The sequence below is a fragment of the Geotrypetes seraphini genome, chromosome 14, assembly GCF_902459505.1.
Source record: "Geotrypetes seraphini chromosome 14, aGeoSer1.1, whole genome shotgun sequence".
In the NCBI taxonomy this organism is placed as follows: Eukaryota; Metazoa; Chordata; class Amphibia; order Gymnophiona; family Dermophiidae; genus Geotrypetes; species Geotrypetes seraphini.
In genome coordinates this window covers 1,641,391-1,662,777 of record NC_047097.1, presented here as the reverse complement: position 1 = coordinate 1,662,777, position 21,387 = coordinate 1,641,391, and the positions used below count along the sequence as shown (strand labels likewise).

General features: G+C 42.7%; 1 protein-coding gene across 4 annotated transcripts in view; it reads left to right on the top strand.

Moving 5' to 3' along the window:
• Positions 1 to 1,214: 1,214 nt before the first annotated feature.
• Positions 1,215 to 21,387, top strand: part of LOC117348678 (matrix metalloproteinase-17-like) — a 101,314-nt gene continuing 81,141 nt past the window's right edge. For 2 of the 4 annotated variants that reach the window (XM_033921053.1, XM_033921050.1), the window contains exons 1-5: positions 1,217 to 1,511; positions 4,358 to 4,588; positions 11,784 to 11,916; positions 17,442 to 17,595; positions 20,988 to 21,271. In XM_033921053.1, the coding sequence (XP_033776944.1) occupies positions 4,466 to 4,588; positions 11,784 to 11,916; positions 17,442 to 17,595; positions 20,988 to 21,271 (694 nt within the window). In that variant the 5' untranslated portion in view covers positions 1,217 to 1,511; positions 4,358 to 4,465. Of the gene's footprint in view, positions 1,512 to 4,357; positions 4,589 to 11,783; positions 11,917 to 17,441; positions 17,596 to 20,987; positions 21,272 to 21,387 lie in introns of all 4 variants that reach the window. The other 2 variants (XM_033921051.1, XM_033921052.1) reach the window with 2 other exon arrangements.

Genomic DNA, 21,387 nt, shown 5'->3' with positions numbered 1-21,387 from the left:
CTCAGGCCATTGCACTAACCACTAGGCTACTCCACTTGATAGAAAAGTGATGGGGGAAAGGGAAATTTGTTTGTTTATTTATTTAAAATTATTTGTAACCCACCTATCCAGAAATCTAGGCGAGGAACATTACAAACATAAAAATCAGCAATTGACAAACAACAAAAAAACAAAGACACAACACATCAAAAATATCACAAAAACATCATTGCACAATCCCAAAATATATCTTCAAAAAGATAATTTGGTGCTAATAAAGCAGAATCTCCTACACATCCACAGCTGGTACCAAAAGCGCTTTCAAAGGACACTGTTTTTACTTCTTTTCTACATTGACAAAGCATGGCCAATTGACGCACTGAAACTGACAGGCTATTGCACAAAACCGGAATAGTTAAAAAATGCTTGCTCAGGGCATTTAAGAGCTCTGGAAAGTGGAGACCAATGGCAGCGTTTGATTTGTGTGCTCATTGATTAAAATCCAGGGCTGCAAACACTTAGAGAGATTAAAAGAGGAGGAAAAGGGAAGAGACAAACCAAGAACATTTTATACAGGAGAAGCAGCAGCTAACGGCAAAAGAAAGTATCCTGCTAAAAATGCTCAACAATCTGTGAGAAGGTCTTCACTGATTCTGTACTTTGGGATATTTTCCTTCCCTTGACTTTGGCAATTCACCTACAAACCGTTGGCCCTGGAAAGAGTCCTGAGTCTGAAAGAGGAGCAGAAAGACCTGTGAAAGAGAATAACACTCGATTTAAAAGATTAACAATGGAATTCATTACAATGTGCCTGCCTAATATTTAAGATCTTACATGACACTCTTCCTCCTTTAATTTCTCTATCTTGGAATTCTGCCAGACCTGATATTACCAGATCTATCCAAAGGCTTAAATTATCTTTCCCTCGTTAAAAGGCATTATCTATATTGGGAAATTTAGGGAAGTCTCTGTAAAATTACTGAGCTTTGGAATAATTTTCCTGTCCAGCTGCATAATTTGGGCTCTTTCCAATAATTTTGAAAACATCTGAAAACTTGGCTATTTTCAAAAATGTAAATTTTGCTTCTCTTATATAATCACTAATTCTTATTATGTTTTCCTTTAAATGTTTTGTAAACTGTTCTGAGCTCTGTCTTTATAGAGAAGATGCGGTATAAAAGCTTATGTTTTAGTTTAGTTTACCATGACAGCAGTCTGAGGAGTGTATGACTCATTTAGACACTGCCCACTTTTCAAGCAAAAAAAAAGAAGAGTACCGAGAAGACTATGAAAGACTGAAAGAAAAAGTATTCATGGAGAGAAAAGTTTCCATAGGAAAAGATCATGAGAGGAGGAGCAGAGTGGAGGACTGACAATGCTAGAGAGAGAAAGGGGAAGGAGGGGACCGAGTGAGTGGATGCAGAGCGTGGGGTCTCTTGTTTGTGGCCGGGCAGAGATGCTGGAATAGAGTGAAGGACCTGAGATAGTCCACCCTGGACTGATAATCCCAAGAAGGAGCAAAGAAAATCCAGGTGAGAGAGAGGGAGGCAGTTTTAACGTCCTGTTCTTATCACTATTACAGTATATGCCTATTTTATCATATCTTTTATTGAATACTTTGGCAGTATACGTATGAGTTGACATGCCAGTAAAGTTTCTTGAATATGATTCTGCCAGAGACAAATTGAAATTTGTCATAAAGAGGAAGAGGATTACTAGAACCTGGGAACTGTCTTTCTCTTTATCACTTTGTGTATCAGTGTGGCTTATTTGAAAATTTAAAAGAAATAGGGAGAGAGAACGTGTTTGCATGGGAGGCAGAGGGAGAACTGGAGCAGGAAAACTGAGACTGAGAGCTGGAGCCAGGTGGAAAGAGAAAGGCAGGAAACGGAGTGTGTGGGAGAGTTTTCACAGTTCAGGGGTAGGTAGAGTTTGTCTGTTTTGTTGTAAGGGTGGAGGGGGGTGAGGGCCTCAGAAAAAAAATAGTTAATGTCATATTAAAGAAATGATAATTTTGCATGTTTTTGGCTAAGTCTTAATAATAATATTGTAATTTATAGCTAAAGAGACATATGATCAAGAAACTGTTTTATTTTACTTTTGTGATTATGATAAACATACTGAGGGCCTCAAAATAGTACCTGGCGGGCTGTGAGTTTGAGACCCTCCCCCAACTCTGTCACTCACACTCATAGATTCTTATTTTTTTTTTTCCTCACCCCTCTTCTTCTGAACAGGTCAGTGTTTAGACTCTGCTTGGGCTTAGAGAGTTGGGCGGGGACAGAAATCCCTCTCGTCCCCACCTTTCCCTGGCAGAATCCTGTCCGTCCCTGCCCGAATTCTCTCTGTCCCCGCCCGTCCCCCATAAATGTTACCTGTCCCCATTAAAAGCAGCAATTACTTCTGACAGGTTTGTTTGGCTTTTTTTTTAAGTCTTAGTTTATTTAAACCAACAATAAAATACAATATAAACAAATAACGGTGAACAGCAATAAGAGATGCATGCATCACTGGAAAGAATTAGACCATTTCTTGTTAAGAAATAAGAGTTGGATTTTTTTGTCAATATAAAGCTCATATCTGTAGAGCAAACAAATCTGGTTCTGCCATCTGGCATATAGGTAACTTGTGAGAGGTCCTTCCAAGATCCACAAATGATTTTTAATGTAGCAATGAGTAAAGAATCAAACAATGCAGCATCAAAATCATTTAAAGCAGAACTGAGAGAGGCACTTTTCAGGACAATGGTTGCATAAGAAAATGTGCCAAAATTGAACTGAAACCCCAAAACAAACTCAGCAAGTATATCATTTTGTACTAAACACAATTGGTGGCATAACCATAAGAGGGGGCTGGGTCTCCCATTTTGAGCTTAGCCCCCCTCAAAATGAACATCTCCCTTGCTGTAGCTGGTGGGACATTTTGTTTTTTCATCATCTTGGTCCCAGTTTTTGCTTTTGTCTGTCTTCTACTAATTCTCTTTCCAGGCCTCGGGAATCCCGGTTCCATCCCTGCGAGAGTCCCGTGAGCCTGAGGAGGGTCCTCATGGGAGTCCCATAGACCGGGGGGGGGGGGGATCCTTGTGGGAGTCCCATGGGACCCACGGGATTCCCGCAATCCTCGCTCCCGTGCAGACCTCTACTCTGGCTGTGAGGTTTAACTACTACTACTACTACTTATTTCTATAGCACTACTACACGTATTGTGACATTTCCATCCCTAGGGATGAACCAATCATGGTTAAATTCCGAGCTAAACCAATCCCCAGAGGCAGGAAACTAGTTGAATGTAGAGCCTCAGAGGCTGTAGAAGCCAGGGCTGCCTATCCTGAAGGAAATGAGCTTGACTGACCCAGAACCCATCCATGAGCCAGAACCTGTCAGGAGAAAGTTGAGTCAGTTCCCAAACTGCTTTACACCCAGTGAGCTGAGAGGGAGCCAGAGAGCGTACAAACCTGTGCCCCAGCCACATAAGCTAGGGAGTAGCTTTAACAGCTTAAAACAGCTCTCAAAGAGTGTGAGGCAGGAAGACCTGGCAGATAGGACTCTTCTGGCCATGCAAGGGCTTCATATTCCAAGTCACAGCCCATGGCTGTGAGTGTTTCAGACAATGTTTACCGCTGCAGGCTGAATATCTGGGAGATTGAAACTAAAGAATATAGAGAAAAAGAAATCCTTACACCCCCTCCTCCCCAATAGCAATAGGAGTAAGAGAAGGTGTTATCATGCCATTGTACCGGGCCATGGTGCGCCCTCACCTGGAGTACTGCGTCCAGCACTGGTCACCATACATGAAGAAGGACACGGTACTACTCGAAAGGGTACAGAGAAGAGCGACTAAGATGGTTAAGGGGCTGGAGGAGCTACCTTACAGCGAAAGATTAGAGAAACTGGACCTTTTCTCCCTCGAACAGAGGAGATTTGAGAGGGGACATGATCGAAACATTCAAGGTACTGAAGGGAATAAACTTAGTAGATAAGGACAGGTTGTTCACACTCTCCAAGGTAGGGAGAACGAGAGGGTATTCTCTAAAGTTGAAAGGGGATAACTTCTGTATGAACATAAGGAAGCTCTTCTTCACCCAGAGAGTGGTAGAAACTGAACGCTCTTCCGGAGTCTGTCATAGGGGAAAACACCCTCCAGGGATTCAAGACAAAGTTACGCAGGTAGGGCTAGAACCAGAACGTACGCAGGTAGGGCAAGTCTCAGTTAGAGCGCTGGTCTTTGACCAGAGGGCTGTCATGTGAGCGGACTGCTGGGCACGATGTACCACTGGTCTGACCCAACAGCGGCAATTCTTATGTTCTTATGAATCTATGGATTTGAGAATCGGTTCTGAAATTTTCATTTTGATTCAATTTGATGTATTTGATTTCAGGCCATGCCTCTGGGTGGTTAATATAATACAGAGCAGAAGTTAGCCAGGGGCTATTAACTCATCTGAAGTGCACCTTCTCACTCCATGGACCCCCGTCTAGCTTAGAAAATGGCAAGAAGTTGGACCAGGATAAAGACCGTACTGCCACTTCTTCTCCACTGGCTGGCATCATCCATGCCCACCATGGCCACGCCCAATCCCACACCGGTTGATGAAAGTGGTGAGATTGTGGTAAGTCTATTGGACCACTGAAAGATCTTTTATTCCCCTCATGTATGCCTTCAAGTGGATATCTCACATGGAATACAGTCTGTAATATATACTTTTCATCCACTATAACAGGAGATATAAGGTTGTAAGTTTCTGGGCTGTTGTGGTAACTTGAAGATGAGTATCTGAAATTTGCATAGGAACTTGCAGAAAAAGCTTCCACTTCCTCTTACTTCATATTTTGTTTGTATTCAGACATGTTGTTCATCTGATTTAGCATCTTCTTCTCATGCGCTATCTATCTCTCTTGTCTCATCTTTGCTACTGCTTAGCTACAGTCACTTTCCCAGCTATCCAGCCTCCCTTCTATGCTTTTAACAAATAGAGATGTCTTTATTTTCTTTCCCATCTGCATGCACTCTTCTAAGACCTCTCAGCAATCTCCCCTCTCCCACAGGCAGAGTTTGACTTTAACTTCCCAATGGCACTCTCCCCCTTCTCCCAAGCTCAAAACTTCTCCCCCATCTTCTGTCCTGAAACATCTCTCCCTTTCTGGTTTTTCCTCCACTTCCTCTATATAACAACATTTCCCCCCCCCCCCCCCATTTCTCTGCCCTGCAATTCTTCTCCTTTCCCAAAATTCCCCTCACCCTATCCATGTAACATCTCCCAATCATTAATTTGTCTCCAACCCCCTGCCTGTAACATCTTTCCCCATCTCTGATTTTTCATCAAAGAACATAAGAATAGCCATACTGGGTTAGACCAATAGTCTGTTTCATCCAGTATGCTGTTTTCAAAAGTGACCAATCTAGGTCACAAGTACCTGGCAAAAACTCTAATAGTAGCAACACTCCATGCTACCAATCCCAGGGCAAGCAGAAGCTTCCCCCCTTGTCTGTCTCAATAGTAGACTATGGACCTTTCCTCCAGGAACTTGTCCAAGGCATTTTTAAACCCAGCTATGCTTACTGCTGTTCCAGAGCTCAACTATTCTTTGAGTGCGGAGACGGAAGAGACCGCAGTAATGATCCACATTGGGACGAATGATGTCAGCAGGAGAGACTACAAAAGAAGTTCGCTGATAGAACAGTTCAAGATTCTGGGAAGGAAGCTGAAGATGAGGACCCAGAAGATAGCATTCTCAGAGATCCTACCGGTACCGAGGGCAGATGTGAAAAGGCAGGATGAACTACAATCAATAAATGCGTGGATGAGGAGATGGTGTGAGGAAGAAGGATTCCACTTCGTGAGGAACTGGACGACGTTCTGGGGCAAGAGCAAGCTCTACAGGAGAGATGGATTGCACCTGAGCACAGCGGGAACTAGACTTCTAGCAAACAATGTCAAGAGAGGAATAGAACAGGCTTTAAACTAAGAAGAAGGGGAAAGCCGACAGTCGACCAAGCGTCGATGTTTCGGAAAAAGGTATCCCGTGAAGATACTGAGGGGAAAAAAGGCTGGGAAGAAACAATGGACAAATTACAGGAGTCTACTAACCAAGAAGAGAAGGTTAGAAAGATTGTAGCCCAAGAGAAGTATCTAAAGACCGAAGCGCAGGGAAAGGAATTAAAGGCAGCAAAATTCCAGGAGCTAAATTGCATATATACTAATGCAAGGAGCCTAAGAAACAAAATGGGGGAATTAGAAGCCATGATCATTGCAGAAGACATAGACATCATTGGAATCTCTGAAACATGGTGGAATGAGGAAAGCAAATGGGATACAGCACTGCCGGGGTACAAGCTCTATCGCCAGGATAGGTCAGGACAGAAAGGAGGTGGAATAGCACTATACATAAAAGAAAGCATACAATCAACAAGAATGGACACAGCGGAGACGACCAACAAGCTAGAATCACTATGGGTTAAAATACCAGGAAGGAAAGGGCCTGAAATAAAGATAGGCCTATACTATCGTCCACCCGGACAAACCGGAGACATCGATGAAGAAATGGAAGCCGAGATGAAGCGAGAATGCAAAGGCGGTAACACGGTTATTATGGGAGACTTCAACTACCCTGGGATAGACTGGAGTCTCGGAAGCTCAAGATGCGCTAGGGAGACAGAATTTCTGAAGGCTGTACAAGATTGCTTCATGGAACAGCTTGTTAGAGAACCGACAAGAGAAAATGCCACTCTGGATCTAATCCTAAATGGGCTAAGGGGACCTGCAAAGGAAGTGGACGTAGTGGGACCGTTGGGAAACAGCGATCATAATATGATCAAGTTCAAGATGGAAGTAGGAATACTGAAAGGAAAGAGAACCATAGCGACAACTTTTAACTTCAGGAAGGGTAACTACGAAGCAATGAGGGGAATGGTAAAGAAGAAACTTAGGAACACTTCCCAAAAATGGCAGACGGTAGAACATGCCTGGTCCTTTTTCAAGGACACGGTGAGCGAGGCGCAAAATCTATATATCCCCAAATTCAGAAAAGGGTGCAACAAGAGTCGAATAAAAGACCCGGCGTGGATAACTAAAATAGTGAAGGAAGTGATAAGCAATAAGAAAAATTCATTCAGAAAATGGAAAAGGGACAAAACTGAGGTAAACTGGAGAGAGCACAGGAAGTATCAAAAAGAATGTCACCGTGTGGTACGAAAAGCCAAAAGAGAGTATGAAGAGAGACTAGCCAGGGAAGCACGAAATTTCAAACCTTTCTTTAGATATGTTAAAGGGAAACAGCCGGCTAGGGAGGAGGTGGGACCACTGGATGACGGAGACAGGAAGGGAGCGGTGAAGGAAGAGAAAGAGGTCGCAGAAAGACTTAACATGTTCTTTTCATCTGTATTCACAAACGAAGACACAACCAACATACCGGAACCTGAGAAATTCTTCAATGGAAATCAAGCACAAAAGTTAACTTCCATAGAAGTGAGCCTTGATGATGTGCGCAGACAGATAGAAAAACTAAAAACTGACAAATCCCCGGGTCCGGATGGAATCCATCCAAGGGTGCTGAAGGAACTAAAAGAGGAAATAGCGGAACTACTACAGCAAATTTGCAACCTGTCTCTGAAAACAGGTGTGATTCCGGAGGATTGGAAGATAGCCAACGTTACGCCCATCTTTAAAAAGGGATCAAGAGGAGACCCGGGAAACTACAGACCGGTGAGTCTGACCTCTGTTCCGGGGAAAATGGCGGAAGCATTAATAAAAGAAAAAATTGATGAACATTTTGAAAAACACGAACTTCTGATAACCAGCCAACATGGTTTCTGCAGGGGGAGATCGTGTCTGACCAACTTATTGCACTTCTTCGAGGGAATTAACAAACAGATGGACAAAGGAGACCCCATAGACATCATATACCTAGATTTCCAGAAAGCCTTTGACAAGGTGCCTCATGAACGTCTACTCCGGAAACTGAAGAACCATGGGGTGGACGGAGCCGTGCATAGATGGATCAGAAACTGGTTAGCGGGTAGGAAACAGAGGGTAGGGGTGAAGGGACACTACTCAGACTGGAGGAAAGTCACGAGTGGTGTCCCGCAGGGCTCAGTGCTCGGGCCACTGCTATTTAATATATTCATAAATGATCTAGAAACAGGAACAAAGAGTGAGATAATAAAATTTGCGGACGACACCAAACTATTTAGTGGAGCTCGGACAAAGGAAGACTGTGAAAAATTGCAAAGGGACTTGGACAAATTGGGAGAATGGGCAGAGAGATGGCAGATGAAGTTCAATGTTGAGAAATGTAAAGTATTGCATGTGGGAATCAGAAACCCGAGGCACAGCTATACGATGGGAGGGATGTTATTGAATGAGAGTACCCAAGAAAGGGACTTGGGGGTAATGGTGGACATGACAATGAAGCCGACAGCACAGTGCGCAGCGGCCGCCAAGAGAGCGAATAAAATGCTGGGGATAATCAAGAAGGGTATTACAACAAGAACAAAAGAAGTTTTCCTGCCGCTGTACCGGGCAATGGTGCGTCCGCATCTTGAGTACTGCGTCCAGTATTGGTCACCATACCTTAAGAAGGATATGGTGTTACTCGAGAGAGTTCAGAGGAGAGCGACAAGACTGATTAAGGGGATGGAAAACCTTTCATACGCTGAGAGATTGGAGAAACTGGGTCTCTTTTCCCTGGAGAAGAGAAGACTTAGAGGGGATATGATAGAGACTTACAAGATCATGAAGGGCATAGAGAGTGTAGAGAGGGACAGATTCTTCAGACTTTCAGAACATAAAAAAACAAGAGGGCATTCGGAAAAGTTGAAAGGGGACAGATTCAAAACAAATGCTAGGAAGTTCTTCTTTACCCAACGTGTGGTGGACACCTGGAATGTGCTTCCAGAGGACGTTATAGGGCAGCGAACGGTACTGGGGTTTAAGAAAGGATTGGACAATTTCCTGCTGGAAAAGGGGATAGAGGGGTATAGATAAAAGATTACTGCACAGGTCCTGGACCTGATGGGCCGCCGCGTGAGCGGACTGCTGGGCGCGATGGACCTTAGGTCTGACCCAGCGGAGGCATTTCTTATGTTCTTATGAGTGAAAAAATATTTCCTCCTATTTGTTTTAAAAGTATTTCCAGGTAATTTTATTCCTGGCCTTTGTACTGTTTGAAAGGGTGAAAAATTGATTTACTTTTACCCGTTCTACACTACTCAGAATTTTGTAAACTTCAATCATATCCCCCCTGAGCTGTCTTTTCTAATTTGAAGAGCCCTAACCTCTTCAGCCTTTCCTCTTATGAGAAATGCTATTTGCAAATTTAATTACCTCACTTGTCATTCCCAATTTCTAGGTCATTTATAAATGTTAAATTGTACCAGCCTTGGAACAAAACCCTCCTCTACTGAGAAAAAGCCATATAGCCCTACCCTCTACTTTCTGTCCAATAACCAATTCCAAATCCACAACAGAACATTGCCTCCTATTATCCCATGACTCTTTAATTTTCTCAGGAGTCTTTCATGAGGAACTCTATCAAAACCTTTCTGAAAATCTAGATATACTACATCACCTTTATCCACATGTTTATTCACACTTTCAAAGAAATGAAGCAAATTAGTGAGGCAAGATTTCCCTGGCTAAACCCCATTAAACCATGTTTGTTTGTGTTCCGTAATTTTATTCTTTATAATAATTTCCACTATTTGGCTCATACTGAAATCAGGCTTACCAGTCTGTAATTTCACGGATCACACCTGGAACCTTTAAAAAAAAATAAAAAATCAGTGCTACATTCACCACCCTCCAATCTTCAGGTATTATGGACAATTTTAGCGACAGGTTTCAGATCACTAATACCAGATCATGGTTGAGTTCTTTTGGTACCCTGCAGTGTATACCATCCAGTTATGGTGATTTATCACTCTTTAACTTGTCGATTTGGCTCAGTACATCTTACAGGTTCACCAAGATTTCTTTCAGGTCCTCTTTGTCGTTACCCTTGAAAATCATTTCTGGCACAGGTAGATTTCTAAAATAAAATAGGATCAGGAGTATAAGTCTTCTGTACAGACTGAAACAAAAAGCAAATTGATTATGATATGTGAACAGTGTGTTATTTGACTCAAACTTCCAGTATGCATTGTTGCAGCCTGTGGGCTCAGTATGCCCTCCTGCTACCAGTGGGCATTGCTGCAGTGGGCTGAAGCAGCCTTCCCTTCTTCTGGTTTGTGGAGAAAAGCAAACTCCATTTTGTTAGTTAGTACATGGCTTAGAAAGCATTGTTGTCCCATCAGGTTCATACCTTTGAATTTTGCTGGCCAAAATGCAGCTTCTGAGAGAAATACGGCATTGCTGTGCTAAAACACTACCAGCTTGAACCTGATCTCAGGAGGTGCTGGTTGAAGTGTGGATTCTGTGAGAGAACTGTCTTAAGAACTGCTGAACTGTGAGTGTATTCATGTCTTTGTTTAAGTTTGTATTAAAGAAACTTGCTTAAGAAATCAGAGTCCAGCCTGGTAATATTATAGGTTACAAGTTCAATGTTTTAACGTCTGAGATCCCCTTTGAAAAGCCTCAGTCACACTCTCCGCTATAGCCTTATCCTCCATGAGTACTCATTTTGTTCCTTGATGATCCAGTGGTCCCACAGATTCCTTCACACATTTTCTGCTTATGATGTACCTGAAAAGTTATTACTGTGAGTTTTGCCTCTGCGGCATGTTTCTCTTCATAGTCCCTTAAAGCCTTCTTTATCAATGCTTTGCATCTAACTTGCCAGTGCTTATGTTATATAGAAACATGATGGCAGACAAAGGCCAAATGGCCCATATCGTCTGCCCATCTGCAGTAACCATTATCTCTTTCTCTCTCTCTGAGAGACCCCACGTGCCTATCTCACACCTTCTTGAATTCAGACACAGTCTCTATCTCCACCACTTCTTATTTTATTTGTTTGGATCCTTTTCCCATTCTTTGAAGAATGTTATTTTGGCTCTAATAGCCTCTTGTACTTCGCTTTTTAACCTTGCTGGCTGTTTGCTTTTTGTTCACCTTTGTTAATACATGGAATATATCTGGTCTGGGCTTCCACAATGGTATTTTAAAAGGGGAGGGGATAGGGACTTGTATGCCGCCTTTATGTAGTTACACAACCACATTCAAAGCGGTTTACCCACCTTAACACCTTCCAATTAAACAAATACCATAAATAGATTGTAACCTACCCTCTCTAACTGCATTCCATATGTATTTTTTGTACAGTTCTTCACTGTCAGTTTAATTTCCATCCTATAAGTTCACATAGAATTTTTCTTTTTTCAACCATCTTTATTTTCTCTTCTTTATTAATTTCCAGGTACTTTAGTTAGATTGTGAGCCTTCGGGACAGTAAGGGAATTTTTTAAGTACCTTCTTACTTCTCATTTATAATCTTAATGTATACTTTCTTCAAACCGCTTAGAACCTAACGGATGTAGCGGTATATAAGAAATAAATTACATTACATTACATTTACATATAGGTACTCAACAATGTCTATGCCTGATGTAAAGTCCTAACCTTTGCAGCTGATCCTTTTAGCTTCTTCTCTGCAAAGTTTTCCCTTCTTTCTCTGGTTTCCTCTCACCCTTTTCCATTGCTATATCACCGCTCCCTGCAATATTCTTCCTCCCATTTTTCTGGTTTCCTTTCAGCTCCTACCATATAGCATATATCAGGAACAAAAAGGGTTTCATACAGAACGAAGGCCTCACTACCGGAACCCAGGTCATGTGATTTCTAAATTCCTTATTGTATTCCTCCTCTTTAGGACTGGTTGACACGCTATGGTTACCTCCCTCTGCCTGATCCCGTCTCAGGCAAGCTGCAGACCTGGGAAGCAGTGACCAGTGCAATACAGAGCATGCAGCGCTTTGCAGGCATCGCAGAGACAGGAATTCCAGGTATGACACTTAGAGCAGAGGAAGGGGGCAGAGGGAAGCCATCAAATCTTCGGTCCATATTTAAGCTTTTATCAAAGTCAATTCAGTTGTTACTTGCACAAACGCCAGTTTTCTGTGAGTCTAGAGTCATAGTAATCCATGCATAATTTGCCTTCTACAGTAGAATTACAGGATAGAGCTTTTCTTAATTTAGAAACAGAAAAATTAAAACAGAGACAGATCATATGGCTTATTCAGTCTGCCCATCCATCCCATCTACTATTTTTCTTCTCCCAAGCTTTCTTGAATTCAGATACAGAGTTCTAGTCAAGTTATCTGGGCAGCTGACAGACAAAATAAAGAGGTTGTATAATCAGAACCATATCATCATATATTGCTTCTATCCCCTCCTTTCTTATAAAACATGGTTCCCGTCACACCATCATAGCGTTCCAGATCCTAGTTAACACTTTGTTACTCTTAAACTATTGACAAACAAGATCTGTGTGATAAGAAAAATAAACAGTGCAAATAGGGTTCCCAAATTGGGCTCACCTAGGTCAACTAGAGCTGTATCAATTTTGAACAGGTTAAGACAAATGCACAGGTTGGTTCCTTCTGAAAGGCAAGGCAAAAATGACCCAGAATAATAGTCACAATGGTAAGAACATAAGAATTGCGGTACTGGGACAGACTGAAGGCTCAGTATCCTGTTTCCAACAGTGGAAAACCCAGGTCCCAAATACATGGCAGAAACCCTGATAGTAGCAACATTCCAGGGTTGAGACTGTGAGGTCATAATGCCTCATTTCATCAATGCCTAAGTGCCAACCTCATTAGTGATGTCACAATGGCTTGTCTGTCCTTTACTTGGCTCACATAGAATATAAGAACATATGAATTGCCATACTGGGACAGACTGAAGGTCTATCAAGCCCAGTATCCTGTTTTCAACAGTGGCCAACCCAGGTCCCAAGTACCTGGCAGAAACCCAAAGAGTAGCAACATTCCATCAATGCCTAAGAGCCAACCTCAACAGTGATGTCACAATGCCTCAATTTCCTATACTTGGCTCACATAAGAACATAAGAGTTGACATACTGGGACAGACTGAAGGTCCATCAAGCCCAGTATCCTGTTTCCAACAGTGGCCAATCCAGGTCCCCAGTACCTAGCTAGATCCCAAGTAGTAAAACAGATGGTTCTGGAGATGCTGTCTCTGAAGCACCATCTACAATTTTGACTGGGCCTCTCTTATGGCGTTATCTTTCACCATACATTGCCACCCCACTGAATGTGAAATTGATTTGTTCTTCTTCAGTTCAACCATTATCTCCTCCAATAGATTATCCATTCGCAGTTGGTATAAAATAGACCATGCTGCTGCTAGAGAGGAGACCCTTTTTGTTGTACCATTAAAAGTGAAAGTCAAACAAAAGGGAAATCCCTACTTATATTTAATGCCCACTGATCTTAAGAAGGCCACTATACCACCAAATTCTCTTCTCCTTTGAAGTGTGATTAAGGAGAGGTCCTGATAAATTTCCAATTGTAGTGATTTCCATTGGAATTTCTCCAGCTTCCTTGCGGCCACCATGATTCTTTGATAGTGAAGTCATGGATACAGGCTAAAGATGTCTTGAGTCTGATTCTGCCTCTTTGTCCCTAATGCTAGTTTCAAGTTTCAAGTTTATTAGGTTTTTATATACCGCCTATCAAGGTTATCTAAGCGGTTTAACAATCAGGTACTCAAGCATTTTCCCTATCTGTCCCGGTGGGCTCACAATCTATCTAACGTACCTGGGGCTATGGAGGACTAAGTGACTTTCCCAGGATCACAAGGAGCAGCGCTGGATTTGAACCCACAACCCCAGGGTGCTGAGGCTGTAGCTTCAACCACTGCGCCACACACTCCTCCCGCTCTGTGTGTTCTGTCCGCCTTAATCGGATTCTCCATCAGATCAGTCTTTTCCTCTGCAGAAAACAAGTAGGCAGCGAGCTCTTGAACCAACGCAATACAGTCTTGAGGTGACTGTTCTTCTGGGACGCCCCTAATCCTGATATTGTGCCTTCAGGATTGGTTCTCCAAATCTTCAACATGATCCCATAATATTTTCAGATCGATGCTTTTGGGTTTCATACCCAGACTGCATTGTTTCTACAGAGACCTCATAGGCCACAGTTCTGCCCTCCATCTCTTCCTGATTAGCATCCATGCCTGGTCATCTTTCTTTAGCTCTTCTATGAAATATTTAAAATCCTGTCGTACCAGCTGGAGTTCCAATTTAATTTCAGCCATCCAATGCTGCATATCGCAGTTACTAAGAGCTCCACTCCCACACTCAGAGTCATCTCCCTCTTTTGGTTCAGACTCTTGACAGTGTGGGTCAATCTCTCCCTCAAGTCCTGTGTTTGCTTTGCTGCTTTCGTCGTAGAGATCTCTAGGGCTTCTCTCTAGTGTCCTCAAATTCTGACAGTGCCATTTTGGTAGCATTTCTGTCCTGGGTTCTAATTTTATTCTCCAGTTTGTCACACTGTGAGGAAGCAGATTGCGATGGTTCAGACATCTTTCCTAGCCATCCTGCCTTCAGCTGCTTCCACACGAAGATTGGATCAAAACAAGAGATGTGAGGAAAGAAAAGATACCATTAAGGTGAGCCCGATCAGAGCATCATTCCCTTGCAATCAACACCGAAGCTGATGTCACCTCCTCTCGAAAGACTTTTTTTCAGGTGTTAGAAGGAGGTGGAAGGCCAGATGTGGAGCTGTAAGATTGAAAGATGCAGAGGATCGATGTGAGGAGGAAAAAGTAGAAGTGGTGAATAAAAATGTCTGGTTTGGTGTTCACAGAAGAACTCATGTGGCTGGCACAAGGCCATATGAGGCAGAGCGGTGTTTTTTATATGCTGCTTAAAGTATTTCCTAAGCAGAGGAATACGACAAAATGGAGTCGGTTATTCCCTCATATATGCCTCCCCCTTTTAAATCATAGCACTGTTTTTAGCGCTAGCCGCGGTGGTAACAGTTCCGATGCTCATTGGAATTCTATGAGTATCGGAGCTGTTACTGCAGTGGCCGGCACTAAAAACTGCACTACGGTTTTGTAAAAGGGAGGAATAGAGAAGTAGTTCATAAACTTATACAGAATTCTTCTTTTTTTAGTTCATGGCCCTACTCTTTGGAATTCTTTACCAAAAAACATAAGGCTACAAAATAATTTGGGATTTTAAAAATTAGAATTAAAAACTTTTTTTGCAAACAGTACAACCATAACACAGCAAAAAACATGCCATCACAGAAACAGCAGTCCATATCAACAGAACAAGTGCGAGTACAAGATACAAGACCAAGTGATGAAACGCAAGTAGACCGCATGGCTCAGACAACGCTATCTGTGGCTGTGGCAACAATGTTTATCTTCTGGGTGGAGCCAGGGATGGTGGGGCTCCTCTCTGTCTCTCTCTTAGAATCTTTCGGGCACTGTCTGGGTAGGGTGGGCTAGGCTGGGCTGGGGGGGGTGACTGGAGTGTGATTGTTGGATCTCTTTTATAATTAATTTTGATGTAGATTTGCAATGAATTGTTGAAAAAGAAAAGACAAGCACACAACCTTATGTTTTATCTCTTTCTTTCTCTTAAATTAATATACAGTATTTCTATTATTTATCCTCACTGTCTAGTCTTCTTAAATGACACATCCCTTAAATTTTATTTAGCATTGTAAGCTGCTGAGATGGTTTTACCATAATGGGTGGGATAGAAAGTCGTAATAAACTTGGAGTAGACAGGAGTAATCTAATGAAATGCAAGTATTTTTTTACAGAAAATGTGAAGGCTGATTGGCTCAGGCATTGACAGGAAAGTAAGGCTTGACAGCTCAGAACCCCCCTCCCCTCCCTGGCAAATTAAAAAAAAGACCCCCAATCCCACCAACACCCCCCACACTTTAAATAGGATGGGAGGGTTGCCCACTCCCTCCTGCTGTCAGGGTCCCCCGACAACCCCTAAGGGTCTGAATGGCCCAGGTGCCTAGGGCCCCTTCTATGAGAGAGGCTGTAGGTGCCTGGGCAAATCAGAATCTTAGGCCCCTCCCTGGGAAGAGGAAGGCATGACACTTTGAAAAGATGGGCATGGTGGCCGATGGGAATAGGCATCCCTCCTGCCAGACTTCATCATCAAGATAAAGGGGGGTCATCGAGGGCGGAGGGGGACCTCGATGGCCGGAGGGAGTGGGCATCCCTCCTGCTGTCCTTCAGTTTAAAGTGCAGGGGGATGATGGGTGGTTATTGGGGGGTGGGGACCCCAACAGAGGGAGTGGGCATCCCTCCTGCTATCCTTTAGCTTATAGTGCGGGGGTTGTTGGGAGGCAGGGAACCCCTGGCGGTAGAATAGAATGGGCATCTCTCCTGCCGTCCCTCGGTTTAAAGTGCAGGGGAGTGTCAGGTGACTGTTGGGGTGGAGGACCCCAACAGCAGGATGGCGTGTGCAACCCTCTTGCCTTCCTTCAGATTACAGTGCAGGGGTTTGTTTGGAGGCAGGGGCCCCTGGTGGCAGGAGGGACTGGGCAACCCTCCTGCCATCCTTCAATTTAAAGTGCAGGAGGTTGGCAAGGGGGGATGGCAGCAGGAGCGGACCGCTGTGCGGGATGGACCTCTGGTCTGACCCAGTGGAGGCAACTTCTTATGTTCTTATGTGTCAGGGAGTGGGCATTGCAGCTCTCACCTTCCTGTTTTGTATCGTAACTAGCCAAGTGGGATCCCAGAAGACATTTTCATAATAACATAACAGATGCTGGCAGATAAAGACTGATTGGTCTGCCCCAGTTGGCCTTTTTATGTATCTCCCATTCTATCACAAAATATAATCCTTTCATGATCAAAACTCCCACCAGATGGTGATTTCCTTTCTTCTGGGATTCTCTTCTGCTATTCTTGTGTTCTCCTTTTTTGTGGACCTCCACTTTTAAATCAGTCTCCATATAGGATGCTTCAGTAGGACTTTCATTTATTTCCAGCGCCAGGGAAGTGTTCTCTATATCAGTACCACTTGAGGAACTTGTGTCTGACTTAGAACTCAGAGCATACCAGTGTTTAACCCAATCCATCTACTACTCCTTGTTTTCAAATTCTTCGTATGGATGGCAAACTTAGGTTAACTCGAAAAGGTTCTAAAATCTCAGCTCCATCCTCCCGTTATTATACCTCCCATTCTTTCTGATCCTTTTATATGGTTCAATGAATGCTTGTGAAATTTCTCTTTTATTAACACTACCTTAATCTGAAGGATCACAGATTCTATAAATAAAACCGTAAATAGAATGGGTGGACCTCCGTGTAAGAAGAACTCAAAAATGTGGTTGCACATAAGTTTGAGATAACAAAATCTATTTTTCTCTAGATGATTCTTCTGTTGCTCCAGTAAAAGATTTCATCCTATGCAGGGAATTCTGTATTCTTTAAGCTCAATACCAGAATTAGACACCTGTACTCTGAAATGCACCAAAACTGAATCTCTCTCCCACCTCATTTTGCTTAATTTTTGCCATAGATGATGTCACACTGGCACTTATCCGTACACCACGTTGCTCTTTGCCTGACATCAGTCCCGTCATTCTAGAGAAGAGAAAAAGGAAACGGAGAAGTAAAAAAAGAATGCCGCGCAGTGCGGGGTCTTCCTGGGGCAAGAAGAACATCTCCTGGAAGTGAGTAAGACTGAGCCTCTACCGTACATCTCACCGCCTCTCTCTCCCTTTGTCTGTCTCTTCTTCTCTGTCTCTTTGCTCTTGCTTCTATTTCTCTCATCTGCCGTGGATATATGGCAAAAAGACTTCCAAAATGGACAGTTTACCAATAAAACAGGAGAGAATCGACCTATCCAATGGAAGAGAAGCTGGAAACCCAATGTGATTGTGGGGACTGGTCAAAACTGCTGAGAAGGTTTCTGTGATGTATCTGGAGTTGATTTCTGCCTCTTCATCTCTAGATTCCTTGTAAGCATTCTGTGTTTTACCAGGTCTGTACTATTTATTTGAAGAGTATTGCTTGGATTGGTTGTGGGTGTAAAGATGTTTAGAAGGATAGGACTTTCTGTGAGAATAGTAAGTTAACTTTTTGTAGATTGGCAAGACTGATCTGCCATATCATCCTCAATGGTATCCAGTGTAGGGCAGTTCTTCTTCAAGGAATCAATTATCTCCTTGATCTTGTCACCAAATAAAGTATCACCCAAACAAGGTGCATCAGCAACTTTCAAGTGGATATCCTGACTCAAAGCTGATGTTTTAAGCCATGCCAAACGCCTGGTGGAAATGGCTACCGCTGCCCCTCATATGGCTGTATCATAAGCGTCATGAGAAGTCTTAACCATATTCATAGAACATTCAAGATCTGCTAAGATGATGTCAAACGGTGACCTCGATTCCGAAGGAAGAGCATCCACTTGAATGTGAAGAGAATCCATTATCGTGTATGGGTATTGCGTGGAACGAAATTGACAAATTGCTATTCTACTTCCAAGCATAGAATTCTGATAGTCCTTTGAGGATTTAGCTTTTCTCATAGCAGAGTGAACTGATATAGATTGGGGAGACAACTGTGCTTTACTGTGGCCCCATGTATCTTCAACCCGATATTTGGTATCCAGACTTTTCTTTGCTGATCTAGAAGAATATGGTGTTGACCAGACAGCTTTTTTATTTTCAATAAGAACGTCATGCACCGGTAGTAAAATTATTTCTTTTGGTACATTGAGGTATTTTAAGACCTTTAAATTGGTAGCTCTAGGATCTGGTTTGGTTGAAGTCGCCAATTGGAGTACTAAAGCCATCTTCGGGAGAAAATGGGAATAAGAGACATCTGGTTGTGAAGATCTGGTGAGTTCTGGAGGAGACGGGTCAGATGAAAGCCTAGGTGAGTCCTTTCCTAGAGATGAAGGCGCTCTAGAAACTTGCGGTGTAGATTGAAGAGAAGCTCTGGCTGCAGCCTCCATAGAAGATGTGGTGGAGACAGAGCATGATCTCTGTCGCAACAGAGGAGGAGAGGCATGACAGCTGAACCTGAAGAAATACCTGAAGCTAAAGAGAAGGCATATGTGTCTGAACAGTGTTGACTCAGTACAAATTGTTTAAGCAAAGACAAGATCTCTATTGGACTTGGAAGCAGTAGCTGAGTGGCTCAGATTGCTGAGGTTCAGAGAATTCAGATTCCTCGGAGAAAGAAAAATTTCTTATGAAAAGGGATAGCTTACGCTGCTTTGTAGGAGGAGAACAGTCTCTGGGTTTTATAGCAGGGATGTATGCATACCGAAACAAGTGTACCAAACCAGATATACTGATATTGCTTAAAACAGGAACCTGTGAATTTCAAACACCCAGAGGCCTTATGGGGTATGAATATCATCCCAACGGCTTCCTCAGGGCTTCACAAACTTTTGCAGTCCGGATTCAGCATTTCTAACGCCTGCCTAACAGCAAGATATCAAACAAAATGTTTTTTAAAGCCTGAACAATTCAAATGTGACACTTAAATAAAATGATTTTCCCTTTATTGTTTCCTGATTTGTAATTTTTAATTAATTTTACACCCCGTTAAAAAGTGCTTCTCTCACCATTCACTAAACATTTCGTCTTTAGTATAATATTTTACAAACTCAATAAAAAAACTTTGCCCTAACAGCTGATTATTAACTTCATTTGTTTAAAAAGCATTCAACATTATTTATATATTCTATGCTTTGCCTTCACAACGAACTGCCGACATTCTCCTGGCCTTTTTTATTTAAAAAGCATATGACACAGTTTATATTGTTAATGCTTTTCTTACCTCACAATATTCGATCATGTGACACCTTACTACCGACAGCTGCATTGGCTGCCGATGGAGGCACATGTGAAGTTTAAGTTTGGTTGTTTTTGCTTTAAGATACTATTCAGTCTAGCTCCTAAATATATAACTGACCTTTTCTCTTTCTCGGCCAACAGACTTAAGAAAAGCTCACACTTGAACTTTGTTTCCCCTCCAGTTAGAAGATGTAAACTCAAAAGACATCATCGACACCTTTTCTCACATCAGGCAGCACTATGGGGTAAAGATCTAGATCAATTGCTTACGCCTACTACTTAAGGGGAATTTAGGAAACGCCTACAAATATATCTGTTCCTGAAGTATCTAGGCAGCTGACCTGCACAACTCTTTCTCCACAATAACTGATCCCTAGAGCTGTTATTCACTAGCTTAACTCTGTTAAGTTCACTCATTCTATACCATCTTTTAATCATTGTAAACCGCATAGAACTTCAAGGTCCTGCGGAATATAAACTGTTGTTATTATTATTAACATTAATGTTGTTCTCTTTAATTCAATGCCAGCCAATCAACACATTACTGTACACAGTATCTTGGTTTGCTCGTTGTTGCAATCTTAATTTGTGGTTTATAGAAGTAGCATCCCCCAGAAGAAGGTCTTTTACGACCGAAACACGGCCCGTGTCGGGTCTATACCACATACTTTATACCATGTTTTATATTTTCATATTGTGTTTTATTTTTTTATTTATCTGTACCTTTTTCAAATAAAGATTTCATCAGGATCATCAGTTCCACAGTTTCTTTTGTGTTTTGTGATTGCAATATGTCAGATTTGAAATGTGTATCCTGCTAGAGCTGTTAGACAGCAAGCATGAGCTAGGACCTAAAAGAGAGAGGAAGTCTTTTTGTTTTGTTTTTGTTTACACCACAGGGTGGGCATGGAGTTGGAGAGGTTGTAACCCTGTGGAATGTTAAACTGTAACCCGTTCTGAGCTCTCTGGGGAGGAAGGGATATATAAAGAAATAAGCAAAATTACTAAAAATATTTTTTTATATGGTGGGGGGGGGGGTTTAAAAATTATCAGCCCCGGGTGTCACATACCCTAGGTCCGCCACTGGTCATGGGTAAGCCTGAGCCAAGAATGGGTGGGCTGTACCCACCCATAGCTACGCCAATGCCAAGACTTTCATTACCTACCTACCTCTCTCTCCTGTATCTTTCCTATCTTCCTCTCTGACTTATTCTGTTTATCTTCTTTGCCTTATCTCTTTCTTTCTCCTCATATAGAGTGAAGTCATACCCGCGGCACTCGTTCCTGAGCCGGGAGACCATGCGAGTGCTAATGTACTATGCATTGAAGGTGTGGAGTGATACCACGCCCTTGAACTTCCACGAAGTGAGAGCCCGGAACCCAGACATCGTGGTGGAGTTCATGCAGAGGGAGCACCAGGACGGGTACCCCTTTGATGGGGTGGGGGGTATGGTTGCTCACGCTTTCTTCCCCGATGACCCCATCAGAGCTGGCAATGTCCATTTTGACAGTGACGAAAACTGGACATTCCGGTCAGCAGGTGAGGGTCGTAGATCCAGTTCTCAGTTCTCTCTGCCCCATCCTGTGGCTTCTGAGAGAGAATCCCCAAAACTGCATTCCTACCATCTCAACCCAAATCTGCTCAAAGTCTGTTTT